This window comes from Microtus pennsylvanicus, chromosome 14 (assembly GCF_037038515.1).
Source record: "Microtus pennsylvanicus isolate mMicPen1 chromosome 14, mMicPen1.hap1, whole genome shotgun sequence".
Classification (NCBI taxonomy): Eukaryota; Metazoa; Chordata; class Mammalia; order Rodentia; family Cricetidae; genus Microtus; species Microtus pennsylvanicus.
Genome location: NC_134592.1, coordinates 17,563,046 through 17,579,079, shown reverse-complemented (window position 1 = coordinate 17,579,079; position 16,034 = coordinate 17,563,046). Strand labels below are relative to the sequence as shown.

The window sequence follows — 16,034 nt, the reverse complement described above, 5'->3', positions numbered from 1 at the left end:
CCACCTTTGGTCTCAACTTTTAGTAATATTCTTACTAAAATGAGAATACTGAAATGTATTCTTACTAAAACCTGGGGAGAAGTTCTGATCACAAAGGAAGAACACAAATATCTGAGAAGCGAACACGTCATGGGCTGTTCTCAGGCCTGCTGCCATGAGCTTTCTCTAGCTCACAGCTTAGCATTGGAATAACAGATTTGCCGTCCTAAACATCTCCACTGCTGCTCCTTATTCCTACGGCTTGAAAAGCTGTCAGCTGCTGTCACCTGGAGGCATCACCACGGCAGCCACCACTGTTTACTGCTTCCTGTGCAGCGTGGCTGGTGGTCTAGGAAGCTCCTCAACAGTGCTGGAGTGAGCCACTGAGAGGAGCCACGTGCTGGAGTGCAGGATCTAATGAGCGGAGTGGGCGTGTACACACACAGGGCAGGAGGCAGGAATCACAGGAGGGTGCATTATAAGGACTGATAAGAGAGATCAAATTCAATTGTATCACGTTGTACTTTACTACTTTATCGAGATGGAGAAAGGACCAAACACTTTTTAAAGTAATTTAAATACTTTGAGATTCTACAGGGATAGACGTCTTGGGATAAAAATCCAGAAATACACAGGTATCCCAAGAGCAAGTCTTAGATGTGCAAGAAGCAAAACTGTAGCAAAGATTTTTAGTTCACTCTGCAAAAAGCTGAGCCTACAGAAGCAAACTCCAGTCAGAGGCTTCCTGGATTATAAGAAGACAGCTCTGGCTGGGGAGAGGAGAAGTACCCTTTCCTTGAAGACAAGGAAATGTTTGTACTGGAAATGTGTAAACCAATTTTCCAAGAGGAGACGAAAAAGCGCCGATTAGAACCCCCAGGAGGGGATGAGGCAGGAGATCAAGCCAGCACTGACCCATTTATATGCTGCTGCAGCACTTCTGAAGTAGAGAGGAAGCAGGGCCACCTTCCACATTCCTTCCCTTCTCCCTGTGCTCCCCGACCCCCAAGCAGTCCCCACCCTGTTACTGGATCTGCAGCCATGCAGACAATTGGAACCCTCCAGCCTGCTGGGGTGTTTACTATTCTTGGCCACTGTGTACTGGTAACTAAGCACCACTGAGGATAAAATGGTAACTCAGTAGCCCAGAAGACAATGTTCTCCACAAAGCCTAACCACCAGGAGTCAAAGGATCCCACATCCGTTGGCTCAATAAAAAATGTGACTCAGAAGACAGATGTGATGATGGACTGGGGCTTCTTACAATGACAATTCTTATATATGTATAGTTATTAACTTATCCAAGGAATTGTATTTCCTAGAGATTAACCTAAGCTCAGAGAGGTAAAGTACACTGATCCAAGTTACAGGATAATCACCCACAACCTGTGGGAGCTCTCAAGGGACACAGGGCAAACAGTCTCCAAAGCAACACTTCCCCATACTCCAGCCACTGGAGTGTAACAGGATTCTGTCACAGCCATGTGCACTGGTATTAGTATTTACAATATTTTTTTTGAGCATGAGACTCTTAGTCTCAGGGTCGTGGGTCCGAGCCCCACGTTGGGTGACATTTGTTGACAAAGGGTTTCTGTCCTGCCCGGTTTCCGCATTTGTTAAGTCCCAAAGAAATCACACAGAGGTCTATATTAATGATAAACTGATTGTCCCATTAGCTCAGGCTTCTTATTAACTCTTATAACTTATATTAACCCATTATTCTTATCTATGTTAGCCACATGGCTTAGTACCTTTTTCAGCAGGGCAATCACATCTTCCTTCTTCTGTGATTGGGACAGGATTCGGGAGAAATGGGCTTCTTCCTTCTCAGAATGCTCCTGTTCTCAGTGACCCGCCTCTACTTCCTGTCTGGTTGTCCCACCTATACTTCCTGCCTGGCTACTGGCCAATCAGTGTTTATTTAAAACATAATTGACAGAATATAGACAATTGTCCTGTGCCAGAAAACTATTAAAAGATTTACCCACCATCTTGGTACAATCATCTGTGTGCTCCAGGGCACACAGAAGGGAAGAACAGGTGAGGGTGACTTGAGGCACATCATGGGTAGCTAGGAAACGGGGTGGGGTGGGGGTGGGGCAACCAGAGATTCTTTGTCCTCCTTGAGTGTTCATGAAGATCTCACATTTGACAGAGAAGAAAGAGGGAGAGTGAAGCTCATCCAGTAACTCCAGAGTAGGGGAGATCAATGTGGGATTACTTACATAAAATTTTCTGGGTATTCACTCAGGGCCATGTCAATGATGTTGAGAGCGTCATGGTAGTGTTTCTGGGCTGACAACAGGAGAGCGAGGAGGTGCAGGGAGTTGGCATCATCACCTTGGAGTTGAAGAGCTTGACGGACATACCCGAGAGCTTCTGGTATCTGGTTTAAAACAAGACCAAAAGGAATGCTTAAACAGTTCCACAGAAAGGAGCCATGGTTACAGAAGGTGCATTGTGAGTGGTTTCACATCGTAGGGGTCAACCTCATGGCATCCCCAGGACACTGGCCAAACAAGGGAGCACATCCTCTTCAGCAGTAATAGGGCTGATGAGGGGACCGGGGAGACCACTTCTCTAGTTAACTGTCCACATGCCCTTCCATCTCTCTGGAGAAACACTTTCTCACTTTTGTTCCCCACAGAACCAATGTACTTTTGATTATGTCTAAGATGATTTTACTACAAACAGAGATGCAGGCAAGCTACCAAGGGTTCTTAGTGGAATTAAACTGCCTTAGCTGAATCACTCTCCCCTTTCATAACATTATTGAAATTAAAATACTTCATAGGCCACGAAACCTTTAACAGAGCTTTCTAAGGACCAGATGTCTGGACCTCTACTGGACATGAAGGAAATATGCAAACAAACAAAACCCCACACCTTTCTAAACTACATCCCAAAATAATTGGAGACAAGAAACAAATTACAGGGCCACTTGCAAAGCAGATGTATCCAAATTTAAGCAGGTTTAGGCACAGCGTTAACCATGAATGCAACAGCTGTTCAACATGTTCTTGTGTAGTGGTGTGTGCATGTGCACTTGCCTGTAGATGTGCATGCAGAGGCTAAGGTTGTCATGGGGTGCTTTCTCTCTCCTTCTCCAGCTTCAGTTTTTGAGGCAAGTTTCTCACTGAACTCAGAACTCCCAGAATCCACCTGTGTCTGCCCCACAGTGCTGTGGTTAGAGACGTGTTCTGTATCTGGCCGTATGTGAGTGCCAGGGAGCAGAACCTTACCTCTAGCCATCAACTGTGTCATCCAGTTCACAACGCGGTCTTTAATGAAGATTAAACGGCATGGAGCCCAGGGTTACGTGTACAGTAGGTATTTGAACACGTTAGACTTCAGGTTTAATAGAAAGGAGAAGCTGAAGTTATATTTCAAAGCAGAGCTGGGGACAGAGGCATCTAACTTATCTGCACAGGGGACTCCATGTGGCTTCCAACTCTGCCTTTCAGCTCTCCTGTTACTTCCCAAATCTTCAGGAATCTCACCCCTCGGGAGAATCTATGACTTCCTTTTCCAGAGCCCCCTGATTTCCCACTCTGGACTGCAGTTTCACATGGATCTATGCCTTAAGTGCTGGCTCCGGAGGCTCCCTAGAGCTGTCAGTGCTACGCTCATGCTTCAGTGGCAGGGAGGAAGTTCAGGCACAGAGAGGTGAGGTGCTGAGTGCTGGAAAGGGGGGACTCTGGCTGTTCTGATCCTTCTCTACCCTCTCTAGGAGGGCCATGACCTCTGTCCCAGGTAGCAGGGACATACTCATTTAGAGCCCTGGCGATTCAACACTCATGCCTATAATCTTTGTGGATGAGTTGCACCCATAAGTCTCCATCTACTTATCCACTGTCTACAGCAACAGCCTCCTGCATGATCATTCCTCAGCTTGAAGTAGAGAGGCTAAGGCAGCTATCCTCACGGTGCTGCTGGTTTGTAGGGATGGGCAAGTATTTAGGGATAGAGATGGGGCTCAAAAGGATATCTTTAGAAGGGAGTAGATGCAGGGTTCAGAGCTGGCTCCTTCATTAAAAAACTCTTACTGGGTGTCAAACACATACCAGCAGCGTTCAAGTGCCAAGGCTAGGCAATGACAATGGCAGACATGGTCCTCCCTTCCTGATCTCAAGTGAAAAGGACTGATATTTTATAAGGAAAATGAGGAGGTGAAGGGAAAACATGATCAGTGCTCAGCCCACCTCTGCTGCAGTGGCAGCTCCTAACCAGTCCAGCTGTGACCACATTCCGCCAGGTAACAAACCTCTCTAGGGCAGGCATCTTGGCTTGCTGTGTTTCCAAGATGCCAATGGCAGCTACTTCTTAACACCATTCTAAGGCAACTGGGAAGCCTCTGGGGAATGACATCTTGAGCTAACCTCTGATTCACCCTTCCAGTGTGCACTCAGGAATGTGCTGGGGTCACCACCAGTGTCTTGCACCTGGTGGGCTAGCAAGCATATGGGTGCCGTTTCTAGAACAGCTGGGAGGGAATGAGGGTAGTAGAATGTGAAAGGCAGCTCAGGTTGCCTTTGGGAAGATGAAGCTAGCAAGGCTTGGCCTTCCAGCAAGAACATGCAACCATGGAAATGCTATATCGTTTATGCATTTTAGAAGATCTGGTGTCTCTTGATACCTTCTAGCATTTTCCAGTTACACACAGATACCCCGTGACAGTCAGGTTCCAATCAGTGACTAAATTTCCACCATGAAACTCAGCACTGGGTTCCATGACCCCATTACTGTTAGCAACAAAGGCCCTTGGTGACCCCTGGAATCAGGGTACATGCCGTGTTGCCATCTGACTCCAGGCTGGGCCTTTGTGGATTTACTCTCAGTAGTACAGCCTAGGCCATCTATCTTCACAGCACATGCTCAAACTCTCTGGAACCCCAGGGTCTTTTCTGGGAGGAGCTGGCGTCCTCCGAGAGCAGCGTCAGACATTATAGACACTGACCTGTCTGGAGATGGCGAGCTGCAGAGCCAGGTAGAAAGCTGCTTGGTGGTCTGTAGGTGACAGGCTGTGGGCCCTGGAAAAGCATTCACTGCTGTTAGAACACGAGGCCACCTGTGCGTGCCCGTCACAAGTTCTCCGCACATCTGCATTTTGGTGTCAAAGTCTCATTGTCAGCTGAATTATGTATCATTTCCTTCACCCTTCCCCAATATCGCTAATGAATGTTACACAATCTGACCACCATACACAGATTATGCTTTAATACGAAATAGTAAAATTAAATTAAAATGAATTGGAAAAAAATGGCCATAGAGGTTCCCAGACTCTGTGAAGGGGCCTAGAGACAGGTAATCAATCCCCAGACCCCGAGGTCTGGCCTTCTCAACAGATGCTTCCCCTTAGCCGAACAGAAACCAGTGTCATTCTGGGTCATGATAAAAACAACTAACAGGCTGTGGGCCCTGAAAAAGTATTCACCCTTTTCTAACATAAACCCATGGCCAGATGATGGCTACTTTGGTTAAGTTTGGAGTGGCCTTAACGCTACTTCATCCAAATTTCTGGATTTCAGAAAAAGCCATATGAAAATCAAAGATCAGTTTTGCTTATAAAATGAGATTTGGGTTTTTGTGAACCAGAAGGAGGAAAGAAAGACACCATTTACTCTGTAAGGAGTCTACTAAATTCCATGCAGCTCCCTAATTGTGTTCCTCTATGTTGTGTGACAGTGTGGTTGGACACTTGGCTTGGCTCCATCCACTGGTCCTGGCTGCTGGATGCAGAGGCTGCTTGGGCTGTCTAGCAAGCTGCACGGGTAACCTCCTTCGGCTTTTATGTGGAACTTCATGCATTTCATCAGAAGCAATTCAAAATGTGATAGTATACAGAACCTACTTCTACTTTTAACAATCTGGTAGGAAGAGAAAAACAAACTTAACTTCCATAGAAGGAGCATGGAGCAGACTAATCACAAAGTGTGGTCGTGGATAGCAAACCATCTCTGCTTTGACAGCATTCTGTGATCAAAAGAGGGACTTTCACCAGCCGACAGCAAGTTTAAGATGAAACAGAAACTGAAATTATTATGGAGTCATCTGCGGCCAACTCACCAAAGTTTTCTAGAGATGTTGGTCTTTTACGTAATCGTTAGACTTCCACGGGAAAAGAAAAAGACACGTAATATGCACGACCCAGAAAACATGCCAAATACATGAACTTGGGTACTGTTTGGGCAAATGCTGTACTGTATGCATAACTGGGGTTTGCTCTTTCCTTGGTATTTTAATTTACTTAAAAATAGTTTTTATTACTATTTGTGTGTGCATTGTATACATGTGTGCTGGTAGGCTTGCCTGTGAGGGCACATCTGGAGGACAGAAGCCTCTGTTCTATTGTTCTTGTTCTTCATATTTTTTTTTTGAGGCCTCTTCTTTCCCTGAACTATGACTAGACTGACTGGCCGCTGAGCCACAGGGATTCCTGACTCTGCCTCCTCAGCACCGGGATTAAGGACATGCATCACCACATCAAGCTTTTATGTGAGTGCTGGGAATCAAATCAGGTTCTCATGCCCGTGCAGCGAGGATTTGTTAATATCAACTGGGGAGTCCTGGGGAACCCTTCCTAGCAGCCCCTCGACAGGCCACAACCTTTGGGCTTTACTGGCCTGGGTTAAAGTGATGGTGGCTGAGCATTCACTAGGGCTGTCTCCACTGCATTCCAGCTCGCACGACTGACACGCCCTGGCTCTCCACGCATGAGTAATGAGAAGAATTTTCTTTGGTGCTCATGGATGAGGTGAAAATGTCATGGTTTCTGTCTTTCCCAATTATCCAGTGAAAATGGGTAAAAGATGGATTATGAAGAAACATTTATTATGCAGAGTAATTTAGTTTATCTCGTCTTCTTTCAAAAATAAAAAGGCCAGGTTTCTACAGCCATCAAAAATAATTTGTCAGAACTGTAATTTTTCTCAGCCCAGTTTGTATTTTTCCACAAAGTAAGTCAAATCATGGTTGCTTCTATCCAGTGCCAACTAAGTGAGAAGCTGGCAGCTGCTCTGGTGAATGCCGAGTGTGGATGGTGACCGCTATGGGCAGAGGTCCCACTCTGGTCTCAGCACAGGATTGTGGGCCACTAACCACAGGCCTGGAAAAGAAACAAACTGGAAGAGCTAGCAATTCTGCCATTTCCAGAGAGCATTCTGGTGACTTCTAAAGAATTTCCACTGAGGCTAATAATGAGACTCCGCCGGCCTGTTTCTATTGAAGCACACCTTAAAACATGCATTTTAAGTGACTTACTTGCACAATTTTGTTAATGAATGAAATTGACTACTTTAGCAAAAGAAAGGGAGTGGGAAATAGCAAATAAAACAAGAAAAACTAAGTGGGGTTCACCCCCTGTAGATGCCACACACCTTGCTTCGGTTGTGTGGGACAGCTCCAGCAGCTAAGCTGCCTGGGACAAGGGCCCTTTGGTATGCTTACTGCTACTTTGCTCAGTAAAAACCAAGTGCCCAAGAAGCTGCAAGTCTGGGATTCTACACGAATCTAAAGCAGCTCCACAAGCCATCCTCATGTAGACAACACCTGGCCAGGTTGCTAAAAGGAACTCAGACAACCTAAAATCTATCACAGTGATGCTCACAGTGCCTCTACCGATAAAGCACCTATATCTTAAAGAATTCAGTTCTTCTTCCCATGAATAGGTAAGTATCTATTCATCCATCATCCTACCTGCCACCTATGTACCCATCCATCCACCTCTCCCATCTACCAACCTAGCTGACTCTCCATCTACCTATTCCCCCTCTGCCCACTCACGCTCCCACCCACCCACCCACCCACCCATCCATCCATCTTCCCATCTATCTGCTAATCCAAACTCCCACTCTCCACTCACCTACCCATCCATTAACGCACCCACTTACTGATTTACCCTTTCATCCATCTACTAACCCACCTGCCCATTCACCTACCCCTATCCACTCCCACCCACTCATCTGTTTATCTATCCATTTATATTATGCAGTACTTTCTCCAAAGAATAAGGCTCTAGGAAGTCTGGAGATAAATAATACAAGTTTTCCTTAGGGAGCTCTTCCCACCCTACCAGAAGGAGAGACCCGAAATGATCTTCACAGTGTAACAGATGCAGTGTCCAGACAAAGGCATACTGGGCTGCTGCTGGAACATGGATGGCTCAGACTACTGGGCTAGAGCCCAGCATGTCCAGTGGACTCCTAAATTTCAGCTCCAATAGTCTAGAGCTGATCATGATCATATAGACAATGCTGCTGATCAATTCTGATTCTGTCTAGAGCTGATCATGATCATATAGACGATGCTGCTGATCAATTCTGATTCTGTCTAGAGCTGATCATGATCATATAGACAATGCTGATCAATTCTGATTCTGTCTAGAGCTGATCATGATCATATAGACAATGCTGATCAATTCTGATTCTGTCTAGAGCTGATCATGATCATATAGACGATGCTGCTGATCAATTCTGATTCTGTCTAGAGCTGATCATGATCATATAGACAATGCTGATCAATTCTGATTCTGTCTAGAGCTGATCATGATCATATAAACGATGCTGATCAATTCTGATTCTGTCTAGAGCTGATCATGATCATATAGACAATGCTGCTGATCAATTCTGATTCTGTCTAGAGCTGATCATGATCATATAGACGATGCTGCTGATCAATTCTGATTCTGTCTAGAGCTGATCATGATCATATAGACAATGCTGATCAATTCTGATTCTGTCCAGAGCTGATCATGATCATATAGACAATGCTGATCAATTCTGATTCTGTCTAGAGCTGATCATGATCATATAGACGATGCTGCTGATCAATTCTGATTCTGTCTAGAGCTGATCATGATCATATAGACAATGCTGATCAATTCTGATTCTGTCTAGAGCTGATCATGATCATATAAACGATGCTGATCAATTCTGATTCTGTCTAGAGCTGATCATGATCATATAGACGATGCTGCTGATCAATTCTGATTCTGTCTAGAGCTGATCATGATCATATAGACAATGCTGCTGATCAATTCTGATTCTGTCTAGAGCTGATCATGATCATATAGACGATGCTGCTGATCAATTCTGATTCTGTCTAGAGCTGATCATGATCATATAGACAATGCTGATCAATTCTGATTCTGTCTAGAGCTGATCATGATCATATAGACAATGCTGCTGATCAATTCTGATTCTGTCTAGAGCTGATCATGATCATATAGACGATGCTGCTGATCAATTCTGATTCTGTCTAGAGCTGATCATGATCATATAGACAATGCTGATCAATTCTGATTCTGTCTAGAGCTGATCATGATCATATAAACGATGCTGATCAATTCTGATTCTGGCTCATAAAGCACAGATCTCACAACAATGATGACTACAATTTATGAAGCCTCTATTATAGGCATCTTACCTAAGAATACTCAGAAAAGGAGGCAAAACCAGAAATGGAATGGGGAAGTGTGTGATGCCAAGGCTTGGTCTTTATACCACCATCCTGCTGTCCTGTCTGGCTAATTTCCCAAAGTTCCCTTCAGTTCTGATTACAATGGGCACAGAACTCATGAATTAGGAAGAAATACGCAGAGTTAAATCAGAGCGCTTTCGCTAGGTACACACCTTAGCTTGTCTAGGTGGCTTTAGCACTGAACGTCCGCATTCTGGACCAGCTCAGCCCCAAGCTCTCATCCTCTACAAATACACCCACCACACTTAAACCCAAGCTAGGGGAGAGAGACAGGAAAGTAAAGCTATGTATCCCAGCCACCCTGAGTAGCAGACATGGATGATGTAGGAGCAGCATTTACTAGTGCATGCATGACAGACACATGCTGTCACCGTCTTTGGGACCGCTTTTCTCCAGAGGATGTGGAAGCTCGCCAAGCTTACAGCACTGCACACAGCAGAATTTACTTCGCCGTATTCTGCTCAGCATGGATGAACTGGTGGGGGCGACTAGGTTATGAGCTGACAGCTCAGTATCTGGGTAAAGCCACACCACTTTGATATATTCAGACATTGCCCCCTTGAGGGCCCCGGAAAACAATCTTTCCAAATTCTGGCTCTAGTTATGATTAAGACTTCATTCCCATAGGCTATCCCTCTTTTAAATGTACCACTTTTCTTTTCAAAAGAAATGAACAGCAAAACCAGAAGCAAAATAATAGTATAAACAGAACTTTGGGGGAAACCATATAAAACACATAGTAGAAAAACATTTCTCACCCAAGTGGCTTTAAATGCTCTATTTACATTTAAGAATTAATACAATCGGGCTGGAGAGATGGCTCAGTGGTTAAGAGCACAGGCTGCTCTTCCAAAGGTCCTGAGTTCAATTCCCAGCAACCACATGGTGGCTCATAACCATCTGTAATGAGATCTGGTGTCCTCCTCTGCCCTGCAGGCATACATGCAGGCAGAACATTGTATACATAATAAATAAATAAATAATTTAAAAAAAAAAGAATTAATACAATCTTTCTTATTTATTTAAAATCTTTTCCTTAAAGCTTTTATTAGGTCCCCAATTGACTAAAATAGTCAATGTCTACTTGAATCAAAATGATTGTATGCATTTGAAAAACATTCTGTATTTCAGATAAACACTAATTTAGGTTAGCCTTCTGCAAAGTAGTCAGTTAGATTAGAAGAGCTTATTTCTCCTTAGTCCCTTATGAACAAACATGTTAAATCTCTTTGAATTCAAACCTAAGAGGAGAAGGAACAGAAAAGAATTCAGGCCGACAGAACAGCTGTTACATAACCCTCGCTACCCAGGCCGCCCCAGGCCGACCACCACTGTGGCTGTTTTTAGAGAGCCAATGAGACTGCTGATTTAAGGAAAGTGAAACAGATGTGATGGCCACTTTCTCAGGCATCCGCGTGTGGGTTTGACGAAAAGTGGAGAAAGCAAAACCTGGAATCCTTTGAAATGGAAATGCTTTCCTGCTCTGGGCTGAGAAACACTAACAACAAATGCTGAGCCCAGATCAGGGGTCTATGCAGACGTCAAGAATAGGCCCGGCAAAGTGAAGGAGCTGGACAAGCCTGCTTGGAAACAGAAAGAAATGAGGCTGGGGCACTGCGGTGGAGAAAAACCAGCTGATGAGGACGCCATGAGAAAGGCACACGACAACACGACAGATACGATCTACGCATCGCTGAGGAAAGCATCTAACAAAGGTGGCTGGTATAGGCTGGTTCGTGAGGTTTTCAAAGACGCAACTAAGTTTTCCAGCACAGTTTTAAGAAATCAATGTAACTCAGGTGTATTTAAAACGACAGGATCAATTCCAATTCTAGATTTCACCTCACAGGGCTGGATTTTCAGGGACCAACTTGATTTTGATGATTTATTACACCTGCAATGAGCAAAGTTAGTTACAAGGAAAACTACCTAGATGCTGGCTCAACACTGGCTCCAATATACGTCCCTAGCAACTCCTTTCACTCCTGCACCTCCTCCCCATACTGCGATGGCATTATTGCTTCTCCAGTCTACCAGGTATGGGGATAACCACGGATTTTATGATAGCAATGCCCTGTCCAAGTGCGAAGGTGCTGTGGGCAGTGGGTTTGGGGTGTTTCAGAGACTTTCAGACCTCTGGTTTCTGCATCTGTTAATGTCACAGCCTACAGCCTGACACGCAGAAAAAGCCAGAAAAGAAGGACCTCTTTTCAAGACAACGACAATGCCTCCAATAAAGGAACCAGCTCTATAGACAAAGTGTCTACCTTTCTTGTGCTGAAATCACTTTATCAGGAATGAATAAAAAATACCCAAATAGATTAAAAGTGGGCGAACAGGGCAAGGAGTGATATCCTGCTTCCAGTTTCGAGGTTTCATGTTTGCTGCTCAAGACAACATACTCCCCGGGGCAAACCACTGTTTACATAATCTTTAAAAATATCCTGCCTTTCTCATACTCATCATCCTTGGTTGTCACTACGTACACAGAGTGAAAAGACGAACTCCCACTCACCTCTGAAACGCAAGCAGCGCCTTCCTTTGCAGGACCTCCTGCATCCCTCGCAAGGAAGCTGAGAAAAGGGTTCTGTTAGTAGGTGGCAGGAAGGATTGGGGTGGGGATGACAATACTAACCCCCCCACGAAAGCCATGTTACATGGACCAAGTTCCAAGGGCCTAGTGCACTGTTAGGATAGAATCCCTGTCCCATCCCCAAGGCTCTTCCCATGTTCAGTGGACATTACTGTGAACAATGTCAGAGACAGTGTGAGCTTTGGGGCCTTAGTCCTATATGTCACACAGCACACTCTTTCTGAATGTGAACCCAGTCTAGCTAATCACCGCTACTTTTTAAGCACATTTCTGTTAAAAAGAAAAACCGGAGTATGCTAGCAAGGGGGTGGGGAGGCATTTTCCCGAAGGCCATTTGAACTGCAGAAAGAACACACAGGTTCCCCCAAGATAAACATGTAGAACTGGCTCGACCAGGATGGTGCAGTCGGACCAAGCACCAGCGGATCAACAGGCTCAGAGATCCTTCTGTGCCGAGCAGCTGTGACCCTGGGCTACGAACTCTGGCTTGATGCTGGTTTAATTCATGCTACCTAAGGTCAGGATTCTGTGATATCAAAATAAAGGACGGAGCTGCCACACTTAACATGGGTATAGGAATATCAGTTCACATGTGTGAGCAAACACTTCCCTGTGTAGAACAAGAGCAATGGCTCCCTTATGGTCTGGTCTGCCTAGGAACAAAAAGGGGACTTTTTACTGGAGTAAGGAAGAGTCCAGAGGAGTCTATCCGCAGTCACGCTGCAGGAGGCCCTTATCCAATCACTGCACAAAGGCAGCTCTTGCTTGCCAAGAGATTAGCAGTGGGAGGCTGTCCTCAGGGCTGGATGGAGCTGGGCCTGGGGCTACAGAGAACCTTAATTGTTCTACTGAGAACCTCAACTGACCCAACTCAACTTCAAATGCTGTGAGAGGGTGCATTCTGCAGGGTGCACTGATTGATTCTAAAGGCTGTTTAGGGGTCGAGTCTGAATCAAGAATGTATGTGGGTAAGTCTATGGCCTTCAGACTTTCCCCTGAAAGTCAATATTTGAAGACATATGCTGAGTAGGGACAATGTAGCGTATGCATATGGAAATGTCGCCAGAAACCCAATATTGAAAAGCAATTGACATGCCAAAAATGCAGCATTTTAGGGTAGAGAAAAGAAAACTTTGGGTTAATTTGTAGGAGTCACAGTGGTATCCTGTCTTCCTATGACTAACAGGGGCTAGTAAGATTCTACCTACTGCTCTGAGTGGTGCTTCAGGGCATTTTGCCTTATACTAGTCATTAAGTTATATATTTGTCTTTGAGGATATTTTTTTATTCAAGTTATATTTTATAAAATATTAAAAAATAGATCATAAAATAACATTAACTTATATTTTCTGCAAAAGTTTTAAGTGTATAAAGCATTAAGATTTATTTAAAGTCAAAAACCCATCAACCAAAACTTTTTTAGAATATTCAAAATATATAAATCACCATCCTCAGGAACCATGGGTACTGGTTAGCTACATTGCATGTGCGCAGAATTGTGAGTTAAATGTGGGGACAAAGAAGTGGACAGTCCCTGCTAGAAAACGCTGCGCCCTGCAAGCTTTTGGCCCTAAACTCTTCTAAACTACCGTACCTATCTAATGTCCACCTTTCGCAATGGAGTCGTGCTGGCTGTCTCGTCTCTTGAGGCCTTACTCTTCTGACTGTCAGGATAGAGTCCCAGCACCCACTGGCTAGGAACCTGGGCACCACTAGCTTCATGCGCCTGTGACCCCATCTCAGGCTCTGACATTTCCCATCCCAGTCTAGACAGAGAAGAGGGAACACTGGGGGCCCCACAGGCCAGGATCCCAGGACATCCCAGCTTGAGTGCCCTCCTAAGACACAGGAGTCTGAGATACTGCAGGATGGGGCCTCTCTCACCGTCAGTGGCTTGCAGACTATACGTGAGCCCCAGAGCTAGGTAGCCTTTGGCCTTGAATTCCGATGTTTTATCCCCTATATCAACGACAGTTTTGGCAAACTTCTCAGCCTCTTCCAACTGAAAGAGAAGTTAAAAAACAATAACCTGTCAAACTCCCAACATCAGTTCTCAGGAGCACCTGCTGCTAAACATGGGTTTCCAATGATTGCTTTGGAAATGATCCCCAAACCTTCCAACTCTACCCTGGAATTCTCTTTTCTTTAGTGAGCCTTTCCAATAGCCCGCAGGATTCTGATTTATCTTTTTTGTTAAAACTTTCCTCCTTTGCTTATTTGCCTTCTTTTCCAAAGTTGCTATCATATTTGGTGGGCTCTGTGTTTTCCATCCTCATTCTCAATGGTTGGTTCTATAATGTGGATGGACTCAGAGATCAGAGGTCAAATGAAATGTATTTGAAAAGAATAAAGTTCCTGAAATGACTTGCTTTTGGGTTTTCCCCTTTATTCATGACATAAAAAAATGCATTCAGACTTGGATTCTCTTTGCCACAAGCTGTTAAAAATTTCAAAACTCAACCTGTTTTACAGAACACAGCACAGTCCTGGCACCAGCAGATTCCTGTGAGAACATGCACTTGTGAACTCACACCCAGTGAGACCTCTTGCACAATTCACTAGAAAAAGAAGTTTCTTTAAAAGTGTGACAAACAGGGCTGGAGAGATGGCTCAGTGGTTAAGAGCACTGGTTGCTCTTCCAGAGTCCTGAGTTCAGTTCCCAGCAGCCACATGGTGGCTCACAATCATCTACAGTGAGATCTGGTGCCCTCTTCTGGCCTTCCGGCATCCATATGAACACTGTATATATAGTAAATAAATAAATCTTTAAAATAAAAAGTGTGACAAACGATGGTGCTGAAGCTGGATGTAACCCATAGAGTCCATTGCACTCTTGATTGCTGAGGTCTTGAAAAGCTTAATAATAAAAGGTGTGAAAAGACATACAGAGAAGATTTGTTACCCATCTCTAAAAACGATGTGTTTTTGGTGTTTAGGGACCTGTTTATCACAGTAATAAATAGAAGCCCATTTGGGAGGAGAGCAGCAGTCGCGTGCGTGGGTTCCAAGCCAAGGCACACTCTGTTGCTCTCCTCAGGCCCTCAGCATTGTTCCCTCTGCTCCCAGCCCCAAACTATCAGATCCACAGGCACGCGTCACACCACAGCATGGCTGTGAGCCTATGCCTGCTTGCTCTTTTTTCTACTACCTTCGTTCAAGGGAAACCAAACAACAATGGGTCATTCTTTACAAGGCTCAGTTTCCTACTGTTGGGTGAGAACACTTGGGAACAAAGGAAGTGAGGACTGTAGGGGAAGGAAACCTGAGTTAGCAGGGAGTCCTGGGCTTCGGGGCAAAAGACTTCACATGCATTAACTAGATATGAAGTTGAAACAAAGAGATTACAGCTCCACTGTAGGAGACACGTGTCTATTCTACCAGCTGAGCAAGTTAACCAGAGTTTTCTGCTTCCTAATGCTGTGTTTGGTGAGGTACTAGAACCCTGATAAACTATACTGCCACATTCAAGTCTGAACAAGACTATCTGAAGAAAGTGCCTGTGAAGAAAGATGCGTGAAGGAAGTTGTGTTGAGGCAGAGGGAAAATCTCTGAAAGCTTTGGGGCCTTCTCAGTCCTACGCGTCACACACAGCAAGCTTATCTCTGAGTGTGAATCCAGTGGCTGCTAGTTGCTACGAAAGAAAACCCGGAGCACCCTGGAAATTACTGACGTCCTTAGGGTGATTGAGGCTTGACAAAAAGGCGTGGTGGAAGCCGACCCTGGGCTAGAGCCCTGTGCAGAAGGGAGAAGCACCCACTTACCCAGTGAAGGGAACCCACACAAAGCTTGGCTGCCAGGAGCGGGATGGTGGCATCGTCGGGCTTCAGCCGGATGCATTCCTTCAGCACCTTCACGGCACGGGCGGACTGCAGAGACAGCACAGGTTTGCAAACTCACACTGTCTGATAGAGAGAAACATTCCAGCCTTCTCAGAGGGGTTTCCCACCCAAGCAGGGACCAGGGCCTGTAATAACCAGAGCTTGGG

The 16,034-nt window shown here is 45.0% G+C and overlaps 1 protein-coding gene across 12 annotated transcripts in view; it reads right to left on the bottom strand.

Annotated features, from left to right (window-relative positions):
* The window catches only part of Ttc7b (tetratricopeptide repeat domain 7B), a 224,393-nt gene that overhangs the window by 80,441 nt on the left and 127,918 nt on the right, over positions 1-16,034 (bottom strand). For all 12 annotated transcript variants that reach the window (XM_075947231.1, XM_075947235.1, XM_075947233.1 and 9 more), the window contains 5 exons: positions 15,811-15,915; positions 13,934-14,051; positions 11,972-12,029; positions 4,937-5,009; positions 2,205-2,365 (listed from right to left, as the gene is read on the bottom strand). In XM_075947231.1, the coding sequence (XP_075803346.1) occupies positions 2,205-2,365; positions 4,937-5,009; positions 11,972-12,029; positions 13,934-14,051; positions 15,811-15,915 (515 nt within the window). The remainder of the gene's footprint in view (positions 1-2,204; positions 2,366-4,936; positions 5,010-11,971; positions 12,030-13,933; positions 14,052-15,810; positions 15,916-16,034) is intronic.